Source organism: Apus apus, chromosome 1, assembly GCF_020740795.1.
Source record: "Apus apus isolate bApuApu2 chromosome 1, bApuApu2.pri.cur, whole genome shotgun sequence".
In the NCBI taxonomy this organism is placed as follows: domain Eukaryota; kingdom Metazoa; phylum Chordata; class Aves; order Apodiformes; family Apodidae; genus Apus; species Apus apus.
Genome location: NC_067282.1, coordinates 121,855,595 through 121,883,083, shown reverse-complemented (window position 1 = coordinate 121,883,083; position 27,489 = coordinate 121,855,595). Strand labels below are relative to the sequence as shown.

General features: G+C 38.3%; 1 protein-coding gene across 1 annotated transcript in view; it reads right to left on the bottom strand.

Moving 5' to 3' along the window:
- The window catches only part of OCA2 (OCA2 melanosomal transmembrane protein), a 179,470-nt gene that overhangs the window by 26,187 nt on the left and 125,794 nt on the right, over positions 1 to 27,489 (bottom strand). Inside the window, exon 22 of the mRNA XM_051608617.1 lies at positions 18,595 to 18,688. Coding sequence (XP_051464577.1) covers positions 18,595 to 18,688 — 94 coding nt within the window. The remainder of the gene's footprint in view (positions 1 to 18,594; positions 18,689 to 27,489) is intronic.

Here is a 27,489-nt window from a genome sequence, read left to right as displayed (position 1 = left end):
TAGAATAGATGTGTCTACTGCAGGATGAGACAAATCACACAACAGATTCCATGGAGTCTATTGTGAGATGCTCAAATCAGTTACCTGGAAGAAGGTGTCATTGGAGATGTGAAGACTGACCCACCCTGCTTCCAGCTGCCTCTTGAGGATGGCATGGATCCATGCATGTCAGATCTCTCAGACCCATGAAGATGTCCTGGACACAGGACTACATAAATATGTATTTTTAGGCAAGTGAATAAAGTCTTACGTTGCCACTGGGACCTCAAATGGGAGCTCAGACAATTAGTCCAGATCACATCAGGTATTTTAATTGAAGCTGAATCCCAGCTTCAGATAAACAACTGTATTGAGAATCATGATACTTTCGTACATGAAGATTAGTCAGAAAGAAAATGGTATTAAATAGTGGATCCATTCGCTTTTTTGTTCTAAACTTTTCTGATATAAAAATAGCCCAGCAAATTTAGTCCATGCATTACTCAGTAATACTTGAAGACTGCAGGAATGGTGTGAAGACTAAATTATTTCAAAATTGATGTGGGTTTAATCTACTTGTTTTTCAATTGAAGTGTTAATTAAAAATATGAAATATTGACTTTTAATTAGATACAGTATTAACGTAGAATTACTCTCAGTTACTATGCCTTTCACAGACATACCCACATTCATGCATAAATTCCACCAAAAGTTGCCAAGATAAATGAATAGTTTTACTCTTTAGCTCTCATGAATCAGGAAGCAGTAAAAGTAATGTGTCATGTATTGTTATTTCTTTTGTATATGTGCTATAGTGCAGCCTCTATCTAAGAGCTGGCAAAAATTAACTATATACGTGGTTTACCTAAGATACAATTTGCACAATAGGGTTATTTTTAGTCAGATGAAAAAAAGGGACTTCAAGATTCTTCCCATCTCAGGATATCCCTTTAAAATGTCAGGACAAGTGAGAAGAAATATAAATGAATAGGCTGAATTAAATGGATGAACACAGGTGTGATGAGTCACATTTCAACTCAAGTATCTTATTTCTAACAGTTGTCTTGTTTACAAGGAAAATGCAGAAAATTCTGGAGTAACACAACAATAGGGAAAATGTGTAATATCTGTGAGGTGAAGGTTCACCCAAAAGGTGACCTAAAAAGTCACTAACCAGGCTAAACTTCTTGGTAAACACTATCATTTCATTCATACTCATGAGATTAGGCATGCCTTTTTTTGGTGCTGTGTCTTACTGCTCAATATACACCAGAAATAACAGACTGCAGACTCTTTTTTTGTTGGTAAATCATCTGATTTTCAACTACACTGCAAAGCTGCGATGGCCCCAAGGACACCCACAGACAACACTGTCCTTCTGCAGCATCCCCAGAGCTCCCTCCTGGTTCATGGCCAGGACCCCCTTCCATCCCACTTCATGGCTTCCCCACCTGAAAGTTCTTAATGTCAGAAAACCCCATTATACATGAGACATCGTGGTGTTTTAGCAAATGGATTATTTTTTTAATACTCATCTGCATTACAAAAGAAATTTTATAATATTTCTGTACTACAGTATTTCAGAAATGAGCTGCTCTTCTGAAAAGTTTTTTTTAAATTTCTACACAGTCAGAAAACTTAAACATCACCAAACCTATAATTCTTCCCCATCTGCAACAGTAATTACAACAAGAACTGGCTTATCACAGTTTGCTTAACTTTTTCAGTAATGGTTGTTGGTTGTATTTCTTAATAGAGTCACATTCACTGTTTCAAAACTTATGGAAAAGCTGACCATTATTTTAAACTTGGTTCTTTCTCCTCCTATCTGAAGAGTCATGAAAATTAATATTTCTATGGCAGTTAATTCTGTGCATCCAAAAATGTCCATTATTTTAATCTCTAAGAGAAGGCACATTTTCTGTCCCTGAACTTTGGAATTTGACATCAATCAAAGTTCTTCCATTAAAAGCAACATGAAGACTTATACAATCCATCTGTCAAAAGATATTCCTGGAATACCTTCCAAAAGAAAAACTTCTTTGTCAAACAGCCACAATTTGTAGGTGGCAGGCTATAACTTCAAGATTAAAGCCCAGAGATTCCAAAGACCCTACTTTGCTCCCATGCCTGTGACAGATAAGAATTTAAAACAAACAAACAAACAAACAAAAAACAACACAACAAAACAACAACAAAGGAAATTACTTTTAGGTAATAAAATATTACAGACTATGTACTACACAGGAATCCTGCCATTTTTCCAGTACCTGAAGGGGGCCTACAGGAAAGCTGGAGAGACACTTTTTGTCAGGGCTTGTAGTGATAAGAAGAGTGGTAAAGGTTTTAAACTGCTAGAGGAGAGATTTAGACTGCATATTAGGAAGAGACTTTTTCCTGTGAGAGTGGTGAAACATTGTAACAGGTTGCCCAGATAAATTAGGGCTGCCCCAGACCTGGAAGTGTTCTAGGCCAGGTTAGATGGGATTTTGACCAATCTGGTCCTGTGAGAGGTGATCTTTAAGGTTCCTTCCAACCAAAACCATTATATGATTCTATGATTCTGTGTTTCTCATATTAGCCACTAGGTCAAATAACGCATACAGTGATAGGTCTAAAAACAAGACATAATCTAAACTGACTTTATTCTCATACACTTTATTTAACTGCAATACAGAAAATATTATGTTATATTAATATAGTAATGACCACTGACTGGTTGCAATATTCATGGAAGTAGTGCTAAAAATACCACTATCTACAACAACCCAAAGTCTTCTAAATTTAACACAAGTGAGCAGTGATTACAGTGAGTTCTTACCAAAGCAGCAAAAGCAGAGAGTCCTTTACTATAGGCAACCTTCATCAATATGTTATATGTAAGTACAACAGGTTTGTTTTGTTTGGTTGGTGGTTGTGGCTTTTTTTTCCTAGGTTTTGGCTTTTGGAATTACCTCAGTTTTGTTCACTCTCACCCTGGTTTGACTATTCAGAGTCATACTGCTTACCTTTTTTCTTTTAACATTTCATTTATCACTATCACTACATTCAGATCCCTATTGCACTTGTTGAGAAGAGCACACTTTTCAGACTTAAAAAGCTTCTTATTACACTGAGAGGAGTAAAAATGTAATTTCCACTATTCCAAAGCACACACCTTTTAAGGCTTCACACTGTGAAGTCTCAGCCACAAAGAAATCAGTAAACAAGATTCCCATGAATGGTGGGGGACAGCATATGAGCAGCAATCAAACTACTTTTTTTCAAACATTCTGGCCAGCACCTTGGTAAGGCAAATATTCACAGTTATCTAACAAACTAAATAAGTCTTTCAGTACAGCTTCTGCATCTGTATTTTACAAGGCAAGAATTTAGGCAAAAGGGAGCAATTTAGAGCTTCCTCAGTAGACTATGCAGGATTAAAACAAAGATCAAGAGAAGCATATACAGTAGCCACTAGCTTTCTGACAGAGAAATTGAAAGAGAGACACAAAAAAACTTAAGCATATAAAAGTCATTAAATGCATGTGGCTGTGACACCAGTTTAAAATGACAAAAAAGCTTCCAGTAAGTCCTGTTCCAAACACAAGTGTCTACAAAGAGAACTCAAAATACTAAGCAGGATTATTACTAGCTCATATTTGGTTCTTTAGAGCTGGGGTATTTGCACTGGCCTGAATGGCCATGACACAGAGCTGCCCAAAGGCAGGACCTGATCTGAGCACCTGAACAACAGGAAGTGCAGCTCTTCAGCTTTGAATAAGAGAATGAGCCTTGGGTTCAGCCATGCCAAGCCTGAAGCTAACTTCAGTACGAGTAACTGTTTTCGGACCAGGTGTCACCCAAGAGCAAACCACCCACAAACAGGTAAATTTTTTAGTTGCCTGTGACCATATGTTTTAATGTACAGGCTGCTATAGGCCCCAACAAAGATGGGCTCCCTCCTAAGAAGTCAGAGGGAGAGCAAAGGGCTTTGTACCTCACTGAGCATTTATTTAATCTTGCATCAAGCACAAGAGACAGATGACTTCTAAAATAGCAGATACCATGGAAGGAAAACAATTTTTACCCTAATTAAGGGAGTAACAATTTATCTCTTGCCTAAAGAGAGAACAGCATTTTCCAGCGAAAAATAAAGCCACTCCAAAGTGGTTGAGCCCCAATGGTCAGAGGGAGAGGGGGAGAGGGCAGAGTATCTGACTCAATTTCAGAAGTAATATTTACATTTTAGAAATCTATACCTGTAACAGAATGGACTTGTACTTTTTAAAGTTTCCTGTTCCAGTTCTTATTTCACAATACTCTACCACTGCAGATTAGAAAAAAAACAAAGGCTCCTCACACCTATAGCAAACATCTGCTTTTTAGAAATAGAATCATATAATCATTGAATGGTTTGAGTCGGAAGGGACTTTAAAGAACATCTAGCTCCAACCCCCCTGCATGGGCAGGGACATCTCCCACTAGACCAGGTTGCTCAGAGCCCCATCCAACCTGCCCCTGAACACTTCCAGGGAAAGGGCTTCCACAACTTCCTTGGGCAACCTGTTCCAGTGTCTCACCACCCTCACACTGAAGAGTTTCTTCCTAATGTCTCATCTAAATCTTCCCTCCTCCAGTTTTAATCTATTACCTCTTGTCCTCGCACTACAAGCCCTTGTAAAAAGCCCCTCACCAGCTTTCCTGTAGCCCCTTCAGATATTGGAAGGCCACTCTGAGGTCTCCCCAGAGCCTTCTTTTCTCCAGGCTGAATAACCACAACTCCAGCTCTCTCAGGTTGTAGTTTCTAAACCAAACTTGCTAAAATTAAAATTATGCAATATTAGATTTTTTCCCCTTGTATAACATATAGCTCTTTTACCACTACAGAGCACACAGGTGAACTGGGCACTACATCTGTCTAAAGCAGACTCTTTCTTTTTCCATGTGCCACATGGAATGAGAAGGTAAGAAGAAGAAATTCAACCCAGTTGGTATCTCCAAGACAAGGTGGGTTAAAGCGACAAAGACTATTTCAGACCTATTTCTCTTCTTGACAGAAATTTACCTCTAATCTTAGCTAGCAAAACAAGCTGGCAATATGAGGTAGGTAGGATCCTCAGTGACCGGAGTCACTCAAAAGTGACCATAGCTGCTCTCCTCCTCTCACATGGACCTACTCACAGCTCATAAGGCATTAGCAAACCTTTCCTTTAGCAATCTTCAGTGAAACACAAGTGCTTGACCATAACAGCAGGAGAGACATGGACACACTAACTCTAGACACATAACCCCCATTCTCATTAGCACTACTGACATGGATGAATTATATAGGAAAATAATGCACTGACCTCTTTTAACCACAGAAAATCTCTCTGATTTAATAGGCTCTAGGGTTTTTTAAATTTTTAACTCGCAGTCATGACAAGCCTAACAGCATAATGGTACATACGTTAATTTTGTACCTTTTAGCATTTAACAAAAGAATATTTACCTCAATGCAAAAGCAGAAAGGCTGCAAATCAGCTCCTGCCTTCATGCTATAGAAGTTTAATCAGCTACAGAGCTTTCCTATCTTCAGTCCAAATGTCCCTCAAACTGGATAACACCAATTTTAATTATATCTTCTATCTTACCATGTAATTCTGTATGTTAAAATACAGTACCACTCAAAATAGTCTTAGAGGATCTGGTGGAAATCAAACTCAGTGAAATGAAAAATGAGGTCATTTACTTGCCTTTTAAAAGCTTGCTAAAAAGGTGCACATTCTCAGCTGATTTCAAATCCTCATGGCCAGACATGTCAGCAAAGACAAAGCTTTTGTTTAAAATCCATCACATACCAGTGAAAAATTGTACCCTGCACATTTTTCTAGTAATTAATTTCTTAAGTTTTTACATGCCTACTACTTAAAGAGACACTGAAGAAGCACTTCACTATTCTTTGGAGCAGACGTCCTGATTTTCAAATCCAGTTTTCAGCACAAATCATAACCTGCTTCTAAAATTTTGGGCTTTGGAGACAGTTCAAGAATCTTTTAATAAAAATATGAATCTGTTAATTAAAAAAAAAAAAAAAATTAAGGGAAAAATGAAGGAAGTTTCACAAAGCAATTCCCAAAACCTACCACACCAATCTAAATTTATGGAGACTTCTTCTGTTCTTCAGCTTCCTGTACAGATTATTAGAAACAGAAATGCAAAAACATTTGAATAGTCTAAAAAAAAAACCTATAAATAAGTAATACCTTTCTTACTACAATATTCATTTATGTGACAACTATCATAGCTTCATAACTTGAAAGAGGAATTAAATCAGAAATTTTGTACAGCCTTGTAGTATGCAAAAAGCCAGCTATGGAAACAACAGTATTAACCTAGAGTCTAAAGAAAAACAAGATTTTAAATCTTTCACAAATGCCAAGCCAAGGCAAGAATTAACTTCTTCACTGATACTGTTTAAATCCCTACTTTAGAAGAGATCATTTTTTATTCAGGACTGCTCTAATAAAAAAGACAATAAATGTGATTTCTTATGCATAACTTAAAATACAAATCCATAGAGAGAGCTAACTGTGGCTACAGCAATCATTTTCATCCTTAGGCACATCTAATTTAATTCATGTGTTTCAACGTTCAAAACTCAGTAAATTAAGCAATTCAACACAATGGTGATGGAGAAGCTGGACAAGACACATAGAGGTGAAGAAGCCAGGTGTTAATAGCAGTACAAGAAGCCTCACTGCAGAACATGAGCAGTGTGATTCTGTGAAAGTGCTATGTTCTAGCCATGTGCCAGCTCCAATCTGAAATGAGACCTGGGCACACAGTGGCCTCTCTCATCCTTCCTTCTTTCTTTTCAACTCGTCTTACCCTACTCTCTGCCTTCCACACGGTTTCTATAGGAAGGAAATATATACAGGAATGCTAGATTGGAGGAACAGAGCATTCTGACCCATTTCTCAAACTGGAAGACTCAGAGACAAGGACCCAGGGTTGAAAGACCATGTTACCTCATATCATGCACCTTTCAGTCACCTCATGTACAATCATGTTTTCCTCCAAATAATTACAGTTTGGTACCTTTTCCTAGTGATGCAGTTACACTACCATTGCAAAACATGAACTAGGCAAGTATGAAGTTTTCTGTGAACCTGACTTATTTCTGTTGTTTTCTTTAAGCAGAGCCTAACCAAAGATCACAATAGGAATGAATCTTTTTCATCTGTGCAAAAATGCACAGATACTGGTGATGGGTTCTAGTAACAAGAGTACAACAGAGTAGCGGAGAAGAAAGCAGTCTTTAACTGTCTTGGAAATTAAATAAAGCCTAAACATGTTTAAAAGTTGGTGATAACAGTCAGATGTTGGCTAAGCAGATGAATATATCATTCTCTTATTAAAAATGTGTTAGCATTTCTTCAAAATACTTTACAAAAATAGCTGGTACGAGAAGCAAGAAGACATTGCTGTTGTGCACTTGCCTTTTCTACTCTAGAGAAAAAAAAGAACTAGTACTTTCCTGCTGGACTACATAAAAACTACCTGTTCATGATTCCAGAAGGCCACAGCATAGCTCCCAGTTCTTTAATCTAACATTTCCCTTCCTACTCTCTGGCCTCCCCTTGCCATCTCGACTGAACATGAAGTGAAATCAGAAAATGTTAGTTGGAGTAGACAAGAAAGGGATTAATCTTGCCAGATTTTACCTGTGTAGGAGTGCCAGACTCCCTCTATACTCAATATAGGTACAAGTATGTGCACGGAGAATAATCCATCCCCTGCATTTTTAATACAAAGTTTGGACTGTAGTGCTCTCCAGGTGTGCTAAGGCAAATTTATTTGATGTAGATGAACACTGTAGAATACTATAGATTAATATAAAGTCTTGAAAGCTGACTCCTATCCCAAAATGTTGTATTAGTCTAATGACATAACTAGTACAGATGCACTGGGGGAGAATCTTATGTCTTTTCTTCCACAAAGGAATTAAAAAAGCAAGAAATCTTAAAAATCTTTGCATAAAATAGTTTGTATAGGGGTAGAAGTATACGAGCCCAGCAAAATATCTATTTTCTGACACTGCCAAAAATATCTACAAATCATTACTGTTAAAATTCTTTGCACTCCAAGTGCTGTTGAGAAGTTACTAGGCATTAATTCAGTTGGTGCCCTGTATTTAGAAAAGGTGTCTAAGAATGGGCTATGGTCGGTGTTACAAAAATATAGATATATGTTACATTTTACCACTCTCCTCACTGTTCATTGATTGGTTTTAAAGTGTTGAATTACTTTATACTCTTTGTGACTTATGACATCCACTGCATGCAATTTCTAACAGAATACTCTATAAACATGCTCACTCCTATAACCTGTACATTTAGTAGGGGCACCAGTGTGATCATAAATTCTCCAGTAACAAACTTAATTCTTCCATCCATACTAGATGCATCTATACATACAAAATTGCACAAGAGGACAAAAGGTATATCTGCAAATACACCATAAATGTGAGGAGTTTGCCCCTACGCAACATCTAGAGAAGAGCTTTTAGAATTATGTTCATTACTCATTTGCATGACAGACCATTATTTTTTAGACCTTATCCAGTAACCCTCCTGAATTTAACCTTTCGGATTTTTGTGCATTTCTGAACTCAAAGATTTTGAGTTCCAAAGAACCACTTATTAGCAAAAAAAAACAACCCACCCAACCCAGCCTTATTCCACAGATTGTCACTGTCCCCTTTGGTGCAGACTTTCCCCCACTTTACACCATCTTGAAAACCACACAAAATTCAACGTACGGGTTTTGGAGAGTTGGTATGTATGCAAAAGAGCAGAGTTTGGAATGCAAGGGGTGGCTTGCACTTTTCTCTTTATTTTTCATAACCATTTATATCAGGAGATATCTGGATTTCATGGTTAATATAATGTAGTCATATGAGGCTAGAAACAGTAGCTTTGAGCTAGTGGAAAGGAAATAGTCTGAAGTCCTATGAGACAATTTGGAGATTATATATCAGGCCTCCTAAATGGTCTGCAATATTTCAGAATTTAAAACAAGAATATCTTTGAAGTATGAAAAAGGTTCATCTGGCCCTTGATACTGTTTGGGTTCATTATTTGGCTTGCTTTTCTTTTTTCTCTCTAAAAATGAGTATTTGCATCTGATGGTCATGCCACAGTCAAGTATTTCTACGACCATGGGGTTACAATTGTTTTATTCACTACAGGTCCTAGCATTCATGCTTTGCCATGACTGTCCCATATTCAAAATTTATGTCAATAGAAGTTTAATTCTGTTTCTTCACGTGTTTCATGTATACATATATCCAGAGTATACAATTCATAATCACTTTTAATTCATTAACCTACAGCATGAAAGTCTTGAAACTGCGGATTTTATGAGACAATCTTCAATGAATAACTTTTTGAATAAGAAGTATTATACAAATTGAACACTGCACATTTTTCTAGCTTATACCTTAAGGTATGTAAATTTGTTTCATAGATCATATTTTACTATTATTCATTTACTTGCTCAAAAACCTCACCTAATCAACTGCTGTAGATGTTTTGTAGTCAGGTGAATTATTTTTAAACTATTTGGGGGATATTTAGGGTTTATCCAAATAGTTTTAAAAAGATTAACACAGAAGATCAAACAGAAGATCAAATCAGAAGAGTTAAACGTAATGCTGAATCAAAATTCCCATATTGACAGATAATTGTAAATGGTTTCTTTCTTATATTGGCACGATGCTGAATGCTAATATTGGATATTAGTGCATATCACAACAGTTGTGCAAAGTTGCACCAGAAATATTAGATTATAATCTTACATTGGTTGAGAAGGTGGAAGGCAGAGCCACCATCCTGCAGGACTTGGACAAACTGGAAGAAAGGCAAGACCATAACCTTATAAAATCCAGCAAGGACAAATACAAAGGTCTGTCCAGAGGGACAGAAGAGCCGCTCAACAACACCATCTGGGAACAGAGTGGCCAGGGAGCAGCTCTGCAAGAAAGGTCCTCAAGTGGTGATCTGCACATGGGCCAGTGGGAACCCCAGCAGCAAAGACAGCCAACAGCTTCCCTGGCTGTATGAAAAGGGGAATGGGCTTTAAATCTAGGGAAGTGATTTTTCCCTTCTACATAGCACTCACTAGACCATATCTAGACATTTTATTCAGTTTTGGGTCCTCCAAAAGACATGGATAAACTGAAGAGACCTCATAGAGGGTCCCCAAGGCAGTGGGGGCTGGAGCATTTGACACTTGAGGAGCAGCTGGGGGAGGTAGGCTGGGTCAGCCTGGAGAAGAGACAGCTTGAAGGGTATTAGCAGTGCCCCCAGTACCTGCCAGGGGCGACTCAGAAACTGGACCCATGCTCCTCACTACTGCAGGTGGCAGGACAGCAAGAGAAAACTAGCACAAGTTAAAAAAAGATAGGAGAAACATTCTGCCCACGGAGACAGCCAGACCGTGGAGCAGATTGCCCTAAGAGGTTGTGCTGTTTCCATGTTTCCATAGCTGATCCTGCTTTCAGACCAAGGCTGGGCAAGAGATGTCCTGAGGCTCCTTCAAACCCAAATTTTTCTATGATTTTATGTCTAGATACCACTTCCATGAGCTTACCCCATAATGTTAAAGTGATGCACATGTGTCTGGAGGATCAGTGCTTCCTATGAAGCCAAATGAAACACTGCATCATTGCAATTGCATTTTAGATGTCCTTCTTCCAAAAACTTGGAAGATTAAAGACACGCATTTCATAGACTTCAAGATATAAAACTACAAAATATGTTTTAATACATAACCCTAGTTTAGGCTTAGTAAGAAGGCAACTATTTAAACCTCATCTACTGTTACTGGAAATTAATTTGCTAATCCCAAAGGATTCAAAGTAAAAAGAGAAGAAAAAAAGCATTACTTTTATGTCAAAAGACCAAACAACTAAAATATATTGGCTCTAATTAGAAAACATAAGAGCACTTTAAACTTCATGAAAAACTTCACGATACAAATAAATCTTCTTTTCAGTTGGAAAATAAAATATCCTTATATTTAAAAGCTCAAAATACTATTTTCCCTCCTCTTGCCTGAAAGTAAATGAGCTAAAATCATATTAGTTTACATTTGCACTTACAGTGTTTCTTAAAAAAGAAGTCAAAAGAAACATTCAAAAAAACTATCCATAACTCAGGAATTGTTCTTAAAATGGTCTGCCCAACACTACTGCAGGAATATGTGTTTTCATTGGGTTTGACACAAGCTATACAACTATTAAAAATAAGGAGCATTGACTTTATTCAGGTGCCACAGATGTCAATGTAACTTTTGTTGGAGAGCAGTTGTTAGATCAACACTGACAATTTATAATCTTGCAATTACTATTCTTGGATAGCTGAAGGAAAAATGGCATTCCTCTTATCTTATGTTATCACTCCCTTCAACTACCTGGAGGGAGGCTGTAGTCAGGTGGGGGCTGGGCTCTTCTCCCAGGCAACTAGTGACAAGACAAAAGGGCACGGCCTGAAGCTGCACCAGAAGAGGTTTAGGTTGGATATTAGGAAGTATTTCCTCATGGAGAGGGTGATTAGGCATTGGAATGGACTGCCCAGGGAAGTGGTGGAGTCATTGTCCCTGGAGGTGTTCAAGGAAAGACTGGATGTGGCACTTAGTGCCATGGTCTGGCTGATGTGGTGGTGTTGGTCATAGGCTGGACTTCTAGTATTTCCTTTATACAAGTAAAGAAATCAAGATAAAGATTGAAAAAAGTTGATGATGTAAATCTAAAAGATTCATATTTTTAAAGACAGATGTTTTATGAAGCAAAAGTTGTGAAAAGTTAAAACTTGCCCAAATCAGAATCATAGAATCATAGAATCCTAGGGGTTGGAAGGGACCTCGAAAGATCATCTAGTCCAACCCCCCCTGCCAGAGCAGGGTCACCTAGAGTACATCACACAGGAAGGCGTCCAGGTGGGTTTTGAATGTCTCCAGAGAAGGAGACTCCACAACCTCTCTGGGCAGCCTGTTCCAGGGCTCTGTCACTCTCACAGTAAAAAAATTTTTTCTGATATTCACCTTAAACCTCCTATGCTCCAATTTGTATCCATTACTCCTTGTCCTGTCACTGGTCATCACTGAAAAAAGCTTAACTCCATCTTCTTGACACCCACCCTTTACGTATTTGTAAACATTGATGGGGTCGCCCCTCAGTCTCCTTTTCTCCAAACTAAAGAGACCCAGCTCCCTCAGCCTTTCCTCATCAGGGAGATGTTCCACTCCCTTCATCATCTTTGTGGGTCTGCGCTGGACTCTTTCAAGCAGTTCCCTGTCCTTCCTGAACTGAGGGGCCCAGAACTGGACACAATACTCCAGATGCGGCCTCACCAATGCAGAATAGAGGGGGAGGAGAACCTCTCTTGACCTACTAACCACACCCTTTCTAATGCACCCCAGGATGCCATTGGCCTTCTTAGCCACAAGGGCACATTGCTGGCTCATGGTCATCCTCCTGTCTACCAGGAGGTAGACAATATCAGAAATCAAATATCAAAATCAGAATAGTACATTAACATGTGATTGTTGAGAAGGCTTTGTTGAAACGTTGCATTTGCACTTACTTGAACAGAAGAAATCTGGTATCGTGCCAAATATTAGCATTTAACCCATGACCAATTACTTGTACTTATTGATCACAAGACTAGTAAGGAATGAGAATGAGCTAACTTATATATCGTAATCATTAACTTCTACCCAGTAGTTCATTGAATCTTCATTAGATGGTTTGCACACCCCAAAATTCGATCTTCTGAAGCTGCACAGTTGATAAGAAAGGCCAAAAGTGAATTTTATTCAGGTGTTTGGGTACACATTGCTCATCTTAAGTCTCCATCACCAAAATCCACATTCAGAATAGCAGGGCTGGTTTTATTTTTATCAAAATCAGCCTTAAAACAACGGTGTTCAGCATAGAGTGATGTTAATAGCAAGAAAATAGGGGAAATTACACCCAATGAAGAGGACTACAACTGTCTAACATATAACCAAGCAGAGACATTCATATGCCTTTACAGAGCCCAATGTGCCTTTTTAAAAAAAACACTTGCTTTCAGTAAGTCGTGTAAATAGGATCTAGAGAGGTTAGCAAAGAACATCACATTTGTCCTCCCACATGCATGAATGACAGTTCTCATGGGAAGCACTGATTCACGGTCTTTATGGGCGAGTGCCCTCAAGCAGGGATAATAAATGGGATCCCCTACTGTAATTTATTTTTTTCCTGTGAATATCTCCCAAGACAAATCCTACGGTGAAAACAAATTCTTTGCTAAGCTATTATCAGAAACCAATAATTTTTTCACACTTCCAAATTATTGTTACTCCCAGTGAAGACACCGTGATTCATTCACAGTCAGCCAAAATTTGCTTGAAATAAAATTAGAGTATTTCCCATAATACCCACTTTCTTTTTTTTGTCAAATAGGTTCAGCATTTATCTGTGATATTTATTTTTTTTATCACATCATGCATCACAGACACACAGGGCTCATTGGTATTGAACTGCAATAGGATGAAGGAACGTGACTTATTGGATGTTTGAAATATGATGTATCTTTACAAGGTTATAAATGTCCTTCTCAAAGAGAAAATTAAAATCAAGCTGGCAATGTTATTAGCAAGTGGAAACAGATAATTAAAGCACCTACAGAAATTAGCAATTCTTATGCTATGAAGATGGAAACAGATTTTTCAGTGGTAAAAATTATTTCTGTGGGTCGTTTTCATATTCCATAGGGTAGGCCCTAATAGCGGGATGCTATGCTGCAATAAACAAACTCAGAGCTGTATTAGTACAAATTTTAAAACTAACGTGTAATGAAGCATCTAGATGAGAAGAAACATCTGCAAAGTGATTATTTGTGTCTTATTCCTTGAGAAAAACAAAGCTCTCTTCATTATTCTACAGTCTTAATTTATTAAATTAACCTCTGGAAATCATTCAGGCAACAAGTTCTTATCTGAACATTTCCACAAGAAATAGTACTGTCCTGCATTTGGGGTTTTCCTTTATATTAAGCTCTTATTTATGATTTAATGTTTCTCTGATAACTAGACTAAAAATCATAATATGCCTATTATCTTTCCCTGCCTTCTGCTTACTCATGTTTGCTGTCTCTGAGCAATTACCTTCATATTATTAACATTTCTGATGGTTTCTACAGGGTCAAGACTGCCAAAAAAATATGCTCTTCTCTCCAGAGGCATAATGCTCATTTGTTTGTGCTGCTGTTTACCCTTGACCATGTACAGCAAATATCCTCCTGCTCTCTATCTCCTTTTTCCAAACTCCATTGACTCACAAATATTCCTATTTTTACCACTTCAATATTTATCTTTCTGTCCATCCTCCAGTTCACTTACTAGACCACATAGCACACCAATTCCCTTTTATCTCTGCCCATTGATGATATGTTAATTAGAAACATGATGTAGGAAAAGTATAGGAACTTGGGGGGGGGGAAGCAGGAATCATACACTCCAGTAAGTAAGGTGAAACCTGAAAGACACTTAAGTAACATGAAGCCTGAAAGACACTTGGATTTAACAGTGTATGGTAAATTGAACAGGAATTTGAAATGGAAATGGATAAACAATGGAAAGGCAAATAGCTCCATATTTTATATTTAATCTTATCTTCCTAAAATGGGAATAAGTAAAAGAGCTGTGACTGGAATATTGTGTTCAGCTCTGCTTTCTGAATTACAATAAGGATAATGAAATATTAGGGCACATGTAAGATTTTTTTCAGGAGGAAAGATTAAAAACACATAAATACAGTTTGATAAGGAAGTTTCCAAGGTGGAAAAGCAGTAGAATTAGTAAAATTTGGCTGGACTCCTAAACTGAAAGGCAATCTTTAATCATATTGCTATTTCCGAGCTTGATCTTCCTTGGACTTTCAATTTTGTTTTTGTCTTAATTTTTCTTCCTTTCCTTTGAATTTGAGGTGGTCCAACTGAATCTTCCAGTGGCAATTATTTGCCTTCAGATTTCTGGGGCTGGTTGAAAGCTGAATCCCAGAACAGGTGAGCTTAAAAGGCACCACTGGGTAGGCTGCCATTGCTCCCCTCATTAAAAAAAAAAAAAAAAAAAAAAAAAAGAACTTTGAATTACACCAGGTGCCACTGCACAAATACACACACACAGGAAAGGTTATGAACCCATCAGCACTCTTAAAGGACACAGAGCCTGTTTCTTGCCTTTTTCTTTCTCTCCCTACACGGACAGTCATCATGATGCATCTCCCCACCAGGCACCCACAAGCTCCAGAACCTCACCACCCCTGTTACATCAAGGTATACTTACTAGACATTCTTAGCAAACCTCCCCAGAGGTCCTCATCAGCCCACTGTGTCAAAACATGGTTTGCAAAAAGCCTGCTTCTAACTAAGGCCTCCCTTAAACATAGTTGCAGAATTTTGCCTTGACATGCAGATAGGGAGGAATGGTATGGGAAATAGCTTACTGTGTTTTATGACCCCAGACAACACCCAGGACAGATATGTCAGGGGTCTCCTGTGGAGAGACACTTGACAGGGACAAAGCAATATCAGACAAAGTAGTACTGAAGACACCTTAGCAAAAGTCATGCAGCAGAGGGACAGCATCTCCCCACACGTGGTATCCAGGATTTTTCTCTGGTGACACACAGAGGTTTGCAAAACAAGAGAGTAACAATCTGTGTCTGTACTGGTAGAGTATAGACACTGCAGAGGACCCTGAGAAGGGATGTGAAACTTCATGAGTGATCATGGGCAAACAGGGAAGAAATGCAGAAAAAATACTTCATGCTTTGAGATAGCCTTCATAAATAAAAGTAAGCGAGATCAAAATCCTCAAGGGATAGATATAATACCTCTTAATGTCAGGAGAAGCCTCAGAAAATATTGAATCATGGCACACTGGACCGAAACATTTTCCTGAGACAAATCATGAAGGAGCTTGTGATCTGCCTGCTCGGTGATTAAGAAGTCAGCAAAAGTAGGCTTTTATGTTCTTTCTGCTAATTAATATCTACTGCTATCTTCCTGTGAGCACTCTGGATTCAGTTCTCACATCTTCGCTCACAGTGGCTACAGCCTTTCCCAGTAATAATTTCCACTGAAAGCATAGGTATAGAAGGTAATTTCAGAACATCTGTGCATTGTCTTCAGTATTCCCAAATAATACATTCCAATGAACACTGATGAAAAAACTAATCAGGTTTTTCAACCTTGTTTCTGCTCTGATACTTAAGTGTAATGAAAGCTTTAAGAACATTTCATTGCAAAATCTACATATAAGACATATTGTTAATGGTACATACAAGTTAAAAATACTCAGATGACAGGCTGAACATCTGTGAAACATGAACAGAACAATCCATAGGCCCATTACTGCTCTATCACCACCTTTTTTCTACAAGGACTTGAACTCCAAGAAGTCTGTTAGCTTTCACTGTGTACTACATTGTGGTCAATGGGACAGGATCTACTTGGAGGTCTGTGACTAGTGGAGTCCCTCAGGGGTCAGTACTGGGACCAGTACTATTCAATATTTTCATCAACGCCCTGGATGAGGGAACAGAGTGTGCCCTCAGCAAGTTTGCTGGTGACACTAAACTGGGAGGAGTGGCTGACACACCAGAAGACTGTGCTGCCATTCAGTGAGACCTGGACAGGCTGGAGAGCTGGGCGGGGAGAAACTTGGTGAAATTCAACAAGGGCAAGTGCAGAGTCTTGCATCTGGGGAAGAACAACCCCAGGTACCAGTACAGGTTGGGGGCTGACCTGCTGGAGAGCAGGGTAGGAGAAAGGGACCTGGGGGTCCTGGTGGACAGGAGGATGACCATGAGCCAGCAGTGTGCCCTTGTAGCCAAGAAGGTCAATGGCATCCTGGGGTGCATCAGTAGGTCAAGGGAGGTTCTCCTCCCCCTCTGTTCTGCATTGGTGAGGCCGCATCTGGAGTATTGTGTCCAGTTCTGGGCCCCTCAGTTCCAGAAGGACAGGGAACTGCTTGAAAGAGTCCAGTGCAGAGCCACAAAGGTGATGAAGGGAGTGGAACATCTCCCTGATGAGGAAAGGCTGAGGGAGCTGGGTCTCTTTAGCTTGGAGAAGAGGATACTGAGGGGTGACCTCATCAATGTTTACAAATATGTAAAGGATGAGTGTCAGGAGGATGGAGCCAGGCTTTTTTCAGTGATGTCCAGTGATAGGACAAGGGGTAATGGGTGCAAACTGGTGCATAGGAGGTTCCATGTGAACATCAGGAAGAACTTATTTGCTGTGAGAGTGACAGAGCCCTGGAACAGGCTGCCCAGAGAGGCTGTGGAGTCTCCTTCTCTGGAGACATTCAAAACCCGACTGGACACATTCCTGTGTGATGTGCTCTAGGTGATCCTGCTCTGGCAGGGGGGTTGGAGTGGATGGTCTTTTGAGGTCCCTTCCAACCCCTAAGTTTCTGTGTGATTCTGTGTGATCAGACTGTAGTACAATCTCAGAGGTCCCAACAACCAAGGCTTTGATTTGATAGGCATTTGGTCTTTCTGAAACATACAATCAGAAAACTGTGGGTGAAGAGATAAAGCAGCACATCCTTATATCAAGAATTTAATCAAGAACAGTTCAGGCCACCTTTTTTTAGGGTTATCATTGACTGTTCCAGACACTCCTGTTTGGTTAATCATATTAATGACACAGGTTTGAAGGCTTTGAGTTAAACAATATAAAGGAGAGCTGATAGAGCTGAGAAACTACAATAAAAGCAATGAAAAAAGAGAAAAAAAAAATGGTGTAAACAGTATCCTTTGTCCTAAATATGCAGTAAAATATGCAAGGAATTATGGTTTTCTGTTAAATCAACTACAGTTTAACTTCATGTCTAGACCTCTGTTTGCCAGTTTTCGTTTACACCTTTCCACCACAGGCTCAAAAACTGGAGGTGCTTGGAAGAAAAACTTTTTCCTTAAAAACCTGGTGATGAATAACTTGCAGAGGAACTTCCACCATTAAACAACAATTATCAATTATTAATTAAACCACTATTAAAGGACTTGAGCTGTTCATATTTGCTCATTGCATCTTTACTTATAGCTGTTAAACAGTTGCTCAAAAGAAGTAATTGCTTTTAGGTATCTAGGTTTACTCATGCCATCATGGAGTACTCAGTCTAAACTGGGACATCCCACTTTCTCCTGGTGATGGCACATCCATGAAAATGTGCAGAAGAGAAAATATTTAAAACTGTATTTAACAATAAAGCAAAAATTTAGTATCACTACAGAGCTGCAGATAAGACTGAGTGTGATCAAAAGAGGAATTTCTGAGACTTTGTTTCTCCTGAGGTTCCCCTCTGCTCCCAGCACCCTTATGGGTTTTATCCACAGTATGCCAAAACAAAATGATCTCTCTGCCCACATTTCAGTTGCCAAAAAATAATTAGGAACACAGGTCTATTTTATGGACCCTTTCTCCAGTTTTTCTCCTTGGAGGATCCTTTGTTTGCTTAGAGGAAAGAAAAAAAACCACAACCAAACAAAAAACCACACAAAAATACAGATGTAAGGTAAGAAGTTTAAAATTGTACCTGAAAAACTGCATGAAAGAGAAGCCATAACCATGCTGTTCAGCAATTCCTGCACAAACAACATTTGCAGATGCTCCAATCAATGTTCCATTACCTGCAATTCAGAAAACAAATACTGGTTTATAGTTGCACTCTGTTTCTTATCCTTCCTCTGCTTATTCTGTGCTGAAGTCCTAAGATGTACTAGTTAGAAAAGAAAAATCAATTTCTTTTGTATAGTCTTGAAAAGAAACATGCAGACAGTGTCTCCACATCCCATAAATAGCTTCATGCTCTGGAAGATAAGCCTGGTATTCTACATAAGCCAGAAAAACAGGGAAGGAACACAGTACCAATCTAGCAATTGTCAAAATAACACCAGAGACTTCATTCAGATAAACTTGCTGATTTTTTTGGTTTTACATAAAAGGTGCCATCAGATGAGCTAAAAAAGAAAGGATGAGATAGTTGGAGGATACTAAGAAAAATGGGTGCCTTTTTTTCCTTACACAAACTGGACATAATATTTTTAATAGGGTAACTAATTGCTAAGATTTTTAATGCACATTTGTCCTCTTGGAAGAAATACATACTTCTCTTAAGCCTTTTCCAGCAACTAATTTATTCTTGTGTCTTCTCTAAATTTTCAACAATCTGTCAATGTAGAAAAGTCAAGTATTCAGAGCTCAGAAAGACCGACCCATTTTCTTTAGCTTCCTCATGAGTCATACCTCAGACTTGAGAAATGCCATGTACTTTACACAGCAGATGTCTTCAGCAAACATTCCTGATCGAAGGCATGACTCAGGAAGTGACAGTGATTCCTACGTTCCATTCCTTAATTGACATTTTGAATAAAAGAGGTACCAATCTAGGAGAATACTTTTCTTATACTGTGGCAAGTCATCTCTTTTGCCATACATTGCTGCCTTAATAATCCATTATTCTGAACACAGTCCTTCTTTTGCTCCCATTGGCATATAGAATCATAGAACCATAGAACCATTCAGGTTGGAAAAGCCCCTTGGGATCACCAAGTCCAACCATCATCCCTACTCTACAAAGATCTCCCCTAAACCAGATCCACCAACACCACATCCAAAAGACCCTTAAACAGATCCAGGGATGGTGACTCAACCACCTCCCTGGGCAGCCTAGTCCAGTGTCTGTTCTTCTCATTTTTGCCCTCCTGTACATTACTGCTCAGTGGATACTCTTCTGGTCTCACTTTGAGAGAATCAGATCAGAAGGCAGTTAATGCTCCAGATAATTGTTCTGACTTAGTTAATGTATCAGGTCATTCAGAGATCAGTTTATCATAAAAGAAGTCAGAACAAAGACAGGAGGATTATCTCCCTAACTACTGATACATGGCACCCATATGGCCTTCTGCACCTGAAAGTGCACATTAAATGAGCAGACTTCTAAAAATATTCTTAAAAAATATTAGAACACACTTAATTCCAAATAAAATGAAGTGATAGAGCTCAGATGTAAGGAAAAGGAGAGAAAATATATGATGTGGGAGAGACTTTGCAGGCAGAAAATCTTTGAAAAAAAAAGAAAGGGTAGGAGAAAAAGCTTCATTGCTGTAATTTTGCTCCCAGTTTGCATTCAAAGCCAAACCAGTGTCAGTGGGTACTAAGATACAGGGTTTTGCCTGGTCATTCTAGGGGCAGAGAAAGAACTTTGAAAAGTAACTAAACGCAAAAAAGTTGCTCAGGATTTTATTTTCTTCTTTTTAAGTTGATTTAATTAAAGTCAAAACCTGCCAGGAAAAAGCCCTTGTGTGGTCACGATTTCTTCAATTGAGTCCAAAGAGAAAGAATTATTTTTATTTACTCCAGAATCACCAATTTTTATCAACACAAAATAGGCAGTAAACGGGGATTTTCATCATGGAGTAGAGATCTGAACATGAATAGCACAGAATCATATCTGTTGTCTCAAGGGAGTGGCCCAAACAACCCCTATTAAGAACAGGAACAGGTTTTGTTTTCTTATCAGCAGCATCAAACGGGTCTTGAACTGATCCCACTATGGCAGAAGAAGCTGAAATCTTGCAGACAATGTGAGAGGATAAAAGCATTCACCCTCCCACTTCCTTCCATCCCAAATGGACATTTTATTTAATGTATTTAATTTTGTATTTATTTGCTTTTAATTCCTATTTTGTTCTGCTCTCCCAGGAGCCATGCTAGGTGAGCTGCTTCCTATTTGCTCTGTTTTTAGGGCTTTGACATTGCAAAGAAGCTGGAGGTGGATGCAGAGGTCCTCTCTGCCTATGAGGAGCTCTGCTGATCTTTGTGGAACTGCACGTCAATAGAAGGGTACATCCATAAGGATTATAAAGAGTATTGTCAAGCATTTTTGTGAGACAACAAGGGCGATTTGTGACCTTGGCTTCTTGCCAAGCCCAGCAAATCATGAACCCACCTACACATGCTTCAGGTGTGGAGAGAAAAGATGATTAACCTTACTAGAGGCCCAGAAATGTTTAAAAAATAGTGCCTAGGGCAGCATTGGTCATTAAAGGCACAGCCCATTTCCGTTGCCCTTTTTTTGACTCAAAGCTATTTCAGTTACTTTAATGCATGCTTAAAGCTATGAAAGTGAACTTGGAACATCAGCATTCCTGGTAGGCTCTGGAATGAGAAAGCCAAGACACAAAGCATGTGACTTAATGCAAAAACAGAACAAATGAATACAGCAGATGCTCTTAGAGGAGTCAGTCAGGAACACTTAGGAATTTTCAATTGCAAAACTAATGAGTAGTCTACAGCTTCTAAACATTTCATAAGAGGTTTATAAGCTACGTGTAGCAGAGACATCACCATCAGAATAATACTACTGTAGATGAGGAATATAGCTCTGGCTTCACATTAAAGAAAGGGAACTGAAACTGCACTTGTGCCATGGTTCTGACTAGATATAGTTGAGATCTCCAAACAGCATGTGCTCTCCTCCTATACTGTACATGGGCTACAGTAATGCCTTCACATAATGAAGTATTATGGAAAGAGTTTATGCTTCAGCAGTGAATTGATTTCCCCAAGAACATTTCACTTGAGGAGAAACAGTCACCTTAAATGTTATCTGAAAGGAACATTTCTTTTTCATTTGTTTGGAGAATGTGTGCAGTTTAATTAGGTATTGGCTCAGCAGGCTTCAAAGAACTGCATTGAAATTAACAACAGCAGCAAACTTTTGTTTCTCCTCCCAGGAACATCTGTCTCCATGGTAAACCTTTAACTCAGTAGAAAAATAACAACACTGTGACCTCTGAATCAGGGAAAATACAAGACTAGGTTAATAAACATGGAAACCTCCATGCATTAAATTTATTCCAATTGATGCAAAGGAGGAATGAGCATTTTCTAGGACTCCACCAAATACTGATTTTACCTCCACATCATCTTCAGTCTTAAGAATACTCAGGCTTAAAAAGCATAGCAAAGACTATTACTTCCTAGTTTGTATGCTCAAAATATAATAACACTGGAGTGAGCTGTATCAAAGAATAACATTGTAAACATCAACCTGTTTTGATGACTCCTACTGTAACTTATAATTTATCACAAGGCAGCTTTTTATTAAGAAACTGGATTCATTACAATGAATTAAATATTATATTTCTAGTATAAATAATAAGTGACATGTATGAGACAAGCCATACATTATATCCTCCATATCTTTTCTGCCTTTTATTCTTGGTAGACTTCATGCATTATTGTCAATACTAACTGTGCTTAATAATTCATAAGCATGAAATGAAGAAAAACCTTTTCCTTAAAGCAAAAAAAAAAAATAAAAATCTCATTTTGAAGTGTGATCACAGAAAGAAACAGACATACCTGATGTAAAGAGCTGCTGCTGCCTAGGCTACAGAGAAGAAAAGGACAGATGAATCTTCACAGATAACATTAATTATCCCGTGGACCTGCCCTAGCTTTGGGCAATCATTGCAGAAGCACAGCAGATGACCTATTGTTTCTGTCCAGAAAAGGTGACATAAAAGTATCTCACTGATATTTCTCAAGGTAAATTACTTTTAATACCTTCAGGGAATATGAAATCAACTGCAAATATAAGGAAGTATTCATCAGTTTTAGTTAAGAATAAATCTATCAAGAAGGATGCAAAACAAATACCCATACCAAAATGTGTCTTTGCAGCTCCAGCTAACTTAGAGGTACCAGCAGGAAGAAGCTGACAAGGTTTAGTAAGCTTGATTTGATACCTGCAGTATTGACCAGCCCTGCTTCTTCCAGCCTTCTGCTTCCATTTGTAGCTACTTCTCCTCAACCCAGTGGCCAGTTGTCACCGTCTGCTACATCCACCCTTTAGAGACTGCCAAATTCAAACCTGGAATCTGCACATCACCTGCATATCACAAGTAATGCACCTCAAAACAGCCTCTCCATCAGCAAAGAGAGTTTGCCCAGGTGACTATGACCTGCAGTGCACTGACAGTCAATGCAAGGAGAACTGATTAAGCTTGTTAAAGGAAGGGCCTGGGAAACTATCGTAGAATCTTAACCAGAAAAGTGAGAGAGTTTGTGTCGATAATAAGTTTCTTCTCACTTGGAGCCTCATTCTCAGCTGTTGATGTTTACTTGTCAGCAGCACATCTATTATATCTAAATACCATTAGTTCTCAGGCATCCCTTCCATACTGCCTCCTCAAGAGCAAGCCTAACCCTTCTGTTTGCTTCATTAATGTGTTTGCCTGGAGAATGATCTCAAAGTGCCTGGCAGAATTAGAGTTCATTACTCAAAGCACTGAGAAATCAAAGGGAAGGGATTATCACTAATAAAGCTATTTGACCCAGCATGAGTAACCTTCATGAACAGTTACCTTCTGAAATATAAAGTACATATAAAGTATATTAAGAATATAGTACTTGTGCAGCAGCAATATAAAGTGGATTGTGACAAAAAAGTCTTGCTTTGCTGTGAGCATCACAGACCACTTCCCTTCCCTGTGCTCTGATGGTCAACACCAAGCTACACCTGTGCTTAACCAATAGACTTTATGTGTTTTCTCTTCCCTGTGTCTCTGGCTAGCTAATGCAGCACCAAAAAGACTACTCTGTTCTTGGGTCAACAGAAGCCCTAAAACCAGCTTTGCCCTGGCCTTGGACAAACATCTGTGCAAGGCCCAGTTTGACACAGGCACCACTACTTGCACTGCTTTGTCCCAGACAGTGGTTCTCACTGTGAAACCAGGAGTTCACTACAGAATCATGAATAATTACAGCATGAGGATTCTCAGTCCTTCTTTTTGCTGTAATCAAACCATCCAATTACAGTGTCAAAGCAAGAAGCCAGCTCCTTGCTTCCCATCTGCTTTCTCAAGAAAACTCTGTGCAGTCTCCCATACACTTTACATCATTAAACAGAAGCAGACTGATGTGTGCAGCTTCCTTTCCATAGCATATTCTATTTCTCTACTTGAAGTATGACATGAATAGAAGTAACAAACCTGGCAGCAGAAGTGCACACTAAATTATTAGCTATACAGGAGACAGCCTTCACAGCTTTGAGAAATTTTCTGTTTCACCAAAACTAATCCAGATTTGCCTCATTAAATAATGCCATTTATATTCATCTGCTAATTGTCTGCAAGTCTGCAATACCTTTTAATAGTTTTTATGTGTAAAAATTAACAAGCTCTGGTTAATCAAACTTTGCAGTCAATAAAGAGCTACAGAATCAAGGCAAATTAAACCACTAACAGTTTATAAAATAACAAGGAAACTGAAGTCACAGGCAGTAAGGGGAAGAAGGCATGGATGAGCTCATTCAGTATTGTTACATGGTATGGGTTGCAATTGTACAATATAAACATCTTTTTATTTTAACCAGTTGGAAAAAAAAATTAAAAAATAATTGAACTGCATCCAATCCACCAGTTCTAATCAGGTGAACTCTACCATTTTTTACCACCACCACTTTTTATCACCATTACTGTATCACCAATAGAACAGTTACTGCAAGTGTTGCACTACTCAATGCTCATTGATTTCTTTTTTGCTGTGAAAGGAAAAGGGGAAATTTAAACTTGTCAAGTGTGAAATAAATAAGGCAGGTTGCTGAACATCCTGCATTTGTTTCTTTTAGTGATATAAATATTGACTTTCAATTTCAAACTGACTTCCAATTGGAGCCTACCTGTTAAGCTTCGCTACGGTTTCATTGCCTTGCTTGAAAGTTTCGTAACTCCTGCTAGTGCCCTGCTTTGGGTTAGGAATGTTAACTACAAATGTGTTACATAAATGGAATAGTATATGTATAAATAACAACTAGGGCATGACTGTAACTTTCTTCAGCATCACACAGAGCATCTGATTCATCTATATGAATCAATGTAGATTGAGGTTTTTTCCCTCCTCTCTGCGGTACCACTCAAGGTGCAGAAAAGGGGATATTATCTGGAAAGTGTCTGTAGAGGAAGGAAATCAGATAATCCAGTGTTGCCTTCTGCACTTAAACATTTTTAAGTTTAAAACCAGCTACAGCATCCTTGTCCTGTTCTGTCTGATAGTCCGAGTGCTACTTTTTAACTGAATATACCCCTTCTGCTGACAGCTATGCAGAGTCTGTATTCTCATATTGCAGCAACTGACCAATACAACATAATCAGATTGAATATTCTATATTATTATTATTATATTATATATTATTCTGAAAACACAAGCAGACAAAGCTTCTAAAAACTCTTATGTAATTTATGATAAAGAAATGGACAACGCAAGTAAATAAAATCAAACAAAAGTCCACAAATGCTTTCTAGGAGTCCCTGATGTGATCTCTGATTATTATCCTACCTCTAATTTGAAAACTTTTTAAGATGCAGTTATTTCAGACAGATTGAAAACCATTAATACAAGCCTTTCAAATTCACCAGTAATGCAAGCATTATAACCCAGTGATCTTGATGTTTGGTATATATTCTTTTTCTAAATCAATGTAAAGTAGAGTAGAATTCTACATACTACACATAGCTCTCTTCTTTTCCATTTTAAAATCTAAGTTTTACCATCCAAACTATAAATCCTCAGAAGTACAGCTGGAACAGCATTCTTTACCTCATATACTTCATATTTCAACCTTAATAATATGTATACATCTATATATGCATGTCTGCCAAGGTAACTCTTTTCAAGCTTGGAAAAATGGCCTCATTGAGAAAAACTGACTCCATTCAATAATGGTTTGGTTTCTGTATTAACTCAGGGTCTTAAAGCAAAGCAGGCCTCTGATTTTGCCTTAATACAAAGATACATTTGTCAAATGCAGGCATTCAGTTTTAGCTGGTTTTACAGCTTTCTTCTGTTTATCTTTCATGACACAGAGGATTCCCTTCAGTAATCTAAAAGACTACAGAATCTCCTTTCACTGTGGGGACTCCAGTAATAAGCCTGGCTCTCACACCAAGGGCTTTACAGCACTGCTGGGCTTTAAGAACTTTACACTGGAAGAGCATCAAGAATGGCCCAACACTTGAATGTCATGAAAGAGCAAAGGAAAAGAGCACTTGGAATTTTGGAGAATGTAGATTCTGGTTGTTACAGAAAACAGCAAGAGTAAAGTTAAGGCACTGAAGTATCAATATAGAGAAAAGACTCCTTCTATTTATATCTGACAGTGTTCTTCATGCTACAACAAAACCCAAAACTTTCATTCAACACCTGGAGTTTCTCACTGAGAACAAGTAGTACTGCCATTTAGTGGACAACAAGCACCCTTCATGTTCACGTTGCTCATTTCCATCATTGCAAATGCCACAGAAACAAAGCATATTGAGAAAGCAAATTAGATATTAGTGTAAAACATACAAAAGACGTGCTGTATTTTGCTTCTAGGTCTGTATAATTTAGAGGCGCAATGCTACTAAAGTCTGAGATCTTTAAAGAAAAACTGAGAGGTATTTCCTACGTTTCCTTATGTGTTATATTCCTTTTTGATTTTTAAAGTCAAGAGCAACAATATCCTTTTCTTTTAAAAAGATCTCTAGTCATTCACAATCCTTATGATACCATCCTTTGATTTGGATTATGACTTATATATCCATAGAAAAAATACTTACCTAAATCAGGCCTGTCTCACCCACAAGGTCTAAAAACTGAGACCTAGGATTTCTCATCATTAAAAGACTCCAATGGCCTTTAGAAACAGTAAGAACTTTCAATATCAGTGTCCTGGTTAAATTGAAGCTCAGATAAATACATTTTCTCCTCTAAAACTTTTTCCTAGAGATTCAAGTATGCATTGCATACAACAATTAAGTTAAAACCCAAAAACTGAATAGTGCTCCTCTTAAATAACTGCTCTATTTTTACTTCATACATTCAGTTCTTGATATACTTTTTGTATCTTTTGAATTGAAAAGTGTTACACAAATTTGATCTATTGTAAATATGTAAGAATTTCAAAGGATCTACAGTTGTTCTTTTCCCATAATATTAATTATTATGTATTTTAATAAATTTTATGTTCTATTGAAGGCTTTTCCCTCACATTTCAAAGAAGGGCTGGTTTAGGAACATAAACAGGGTTTACACCTTTGCTGTGCCTGAAGCTTTAAGAAGTAGTTTAGGATTTTATTAAGCAGAATCAGCAGGAATAGTAAATCAGTGATACTCCACTGTGCAAGGCTCCATCTGCATCAGGGACTGAAGGAGGGGTGCCAAGAGCCGGAATAGCTATAGCACTGGACCACTAAGAGATATCCAACTGTTCAGCTACACTGTGGGTTGCACTTCTTTAACAGCTGTAATTAGCACAATGTGCTGTGGATAATGGATTTTATTCACACCTGAATTTTGACCCTGTAAGGTTAGAAGAAAAGAGCCAGCAGCCCCCCTCCTCCTACCCACATTCTTGAGGTAAAGCCAACAACAGAGCTCGTGT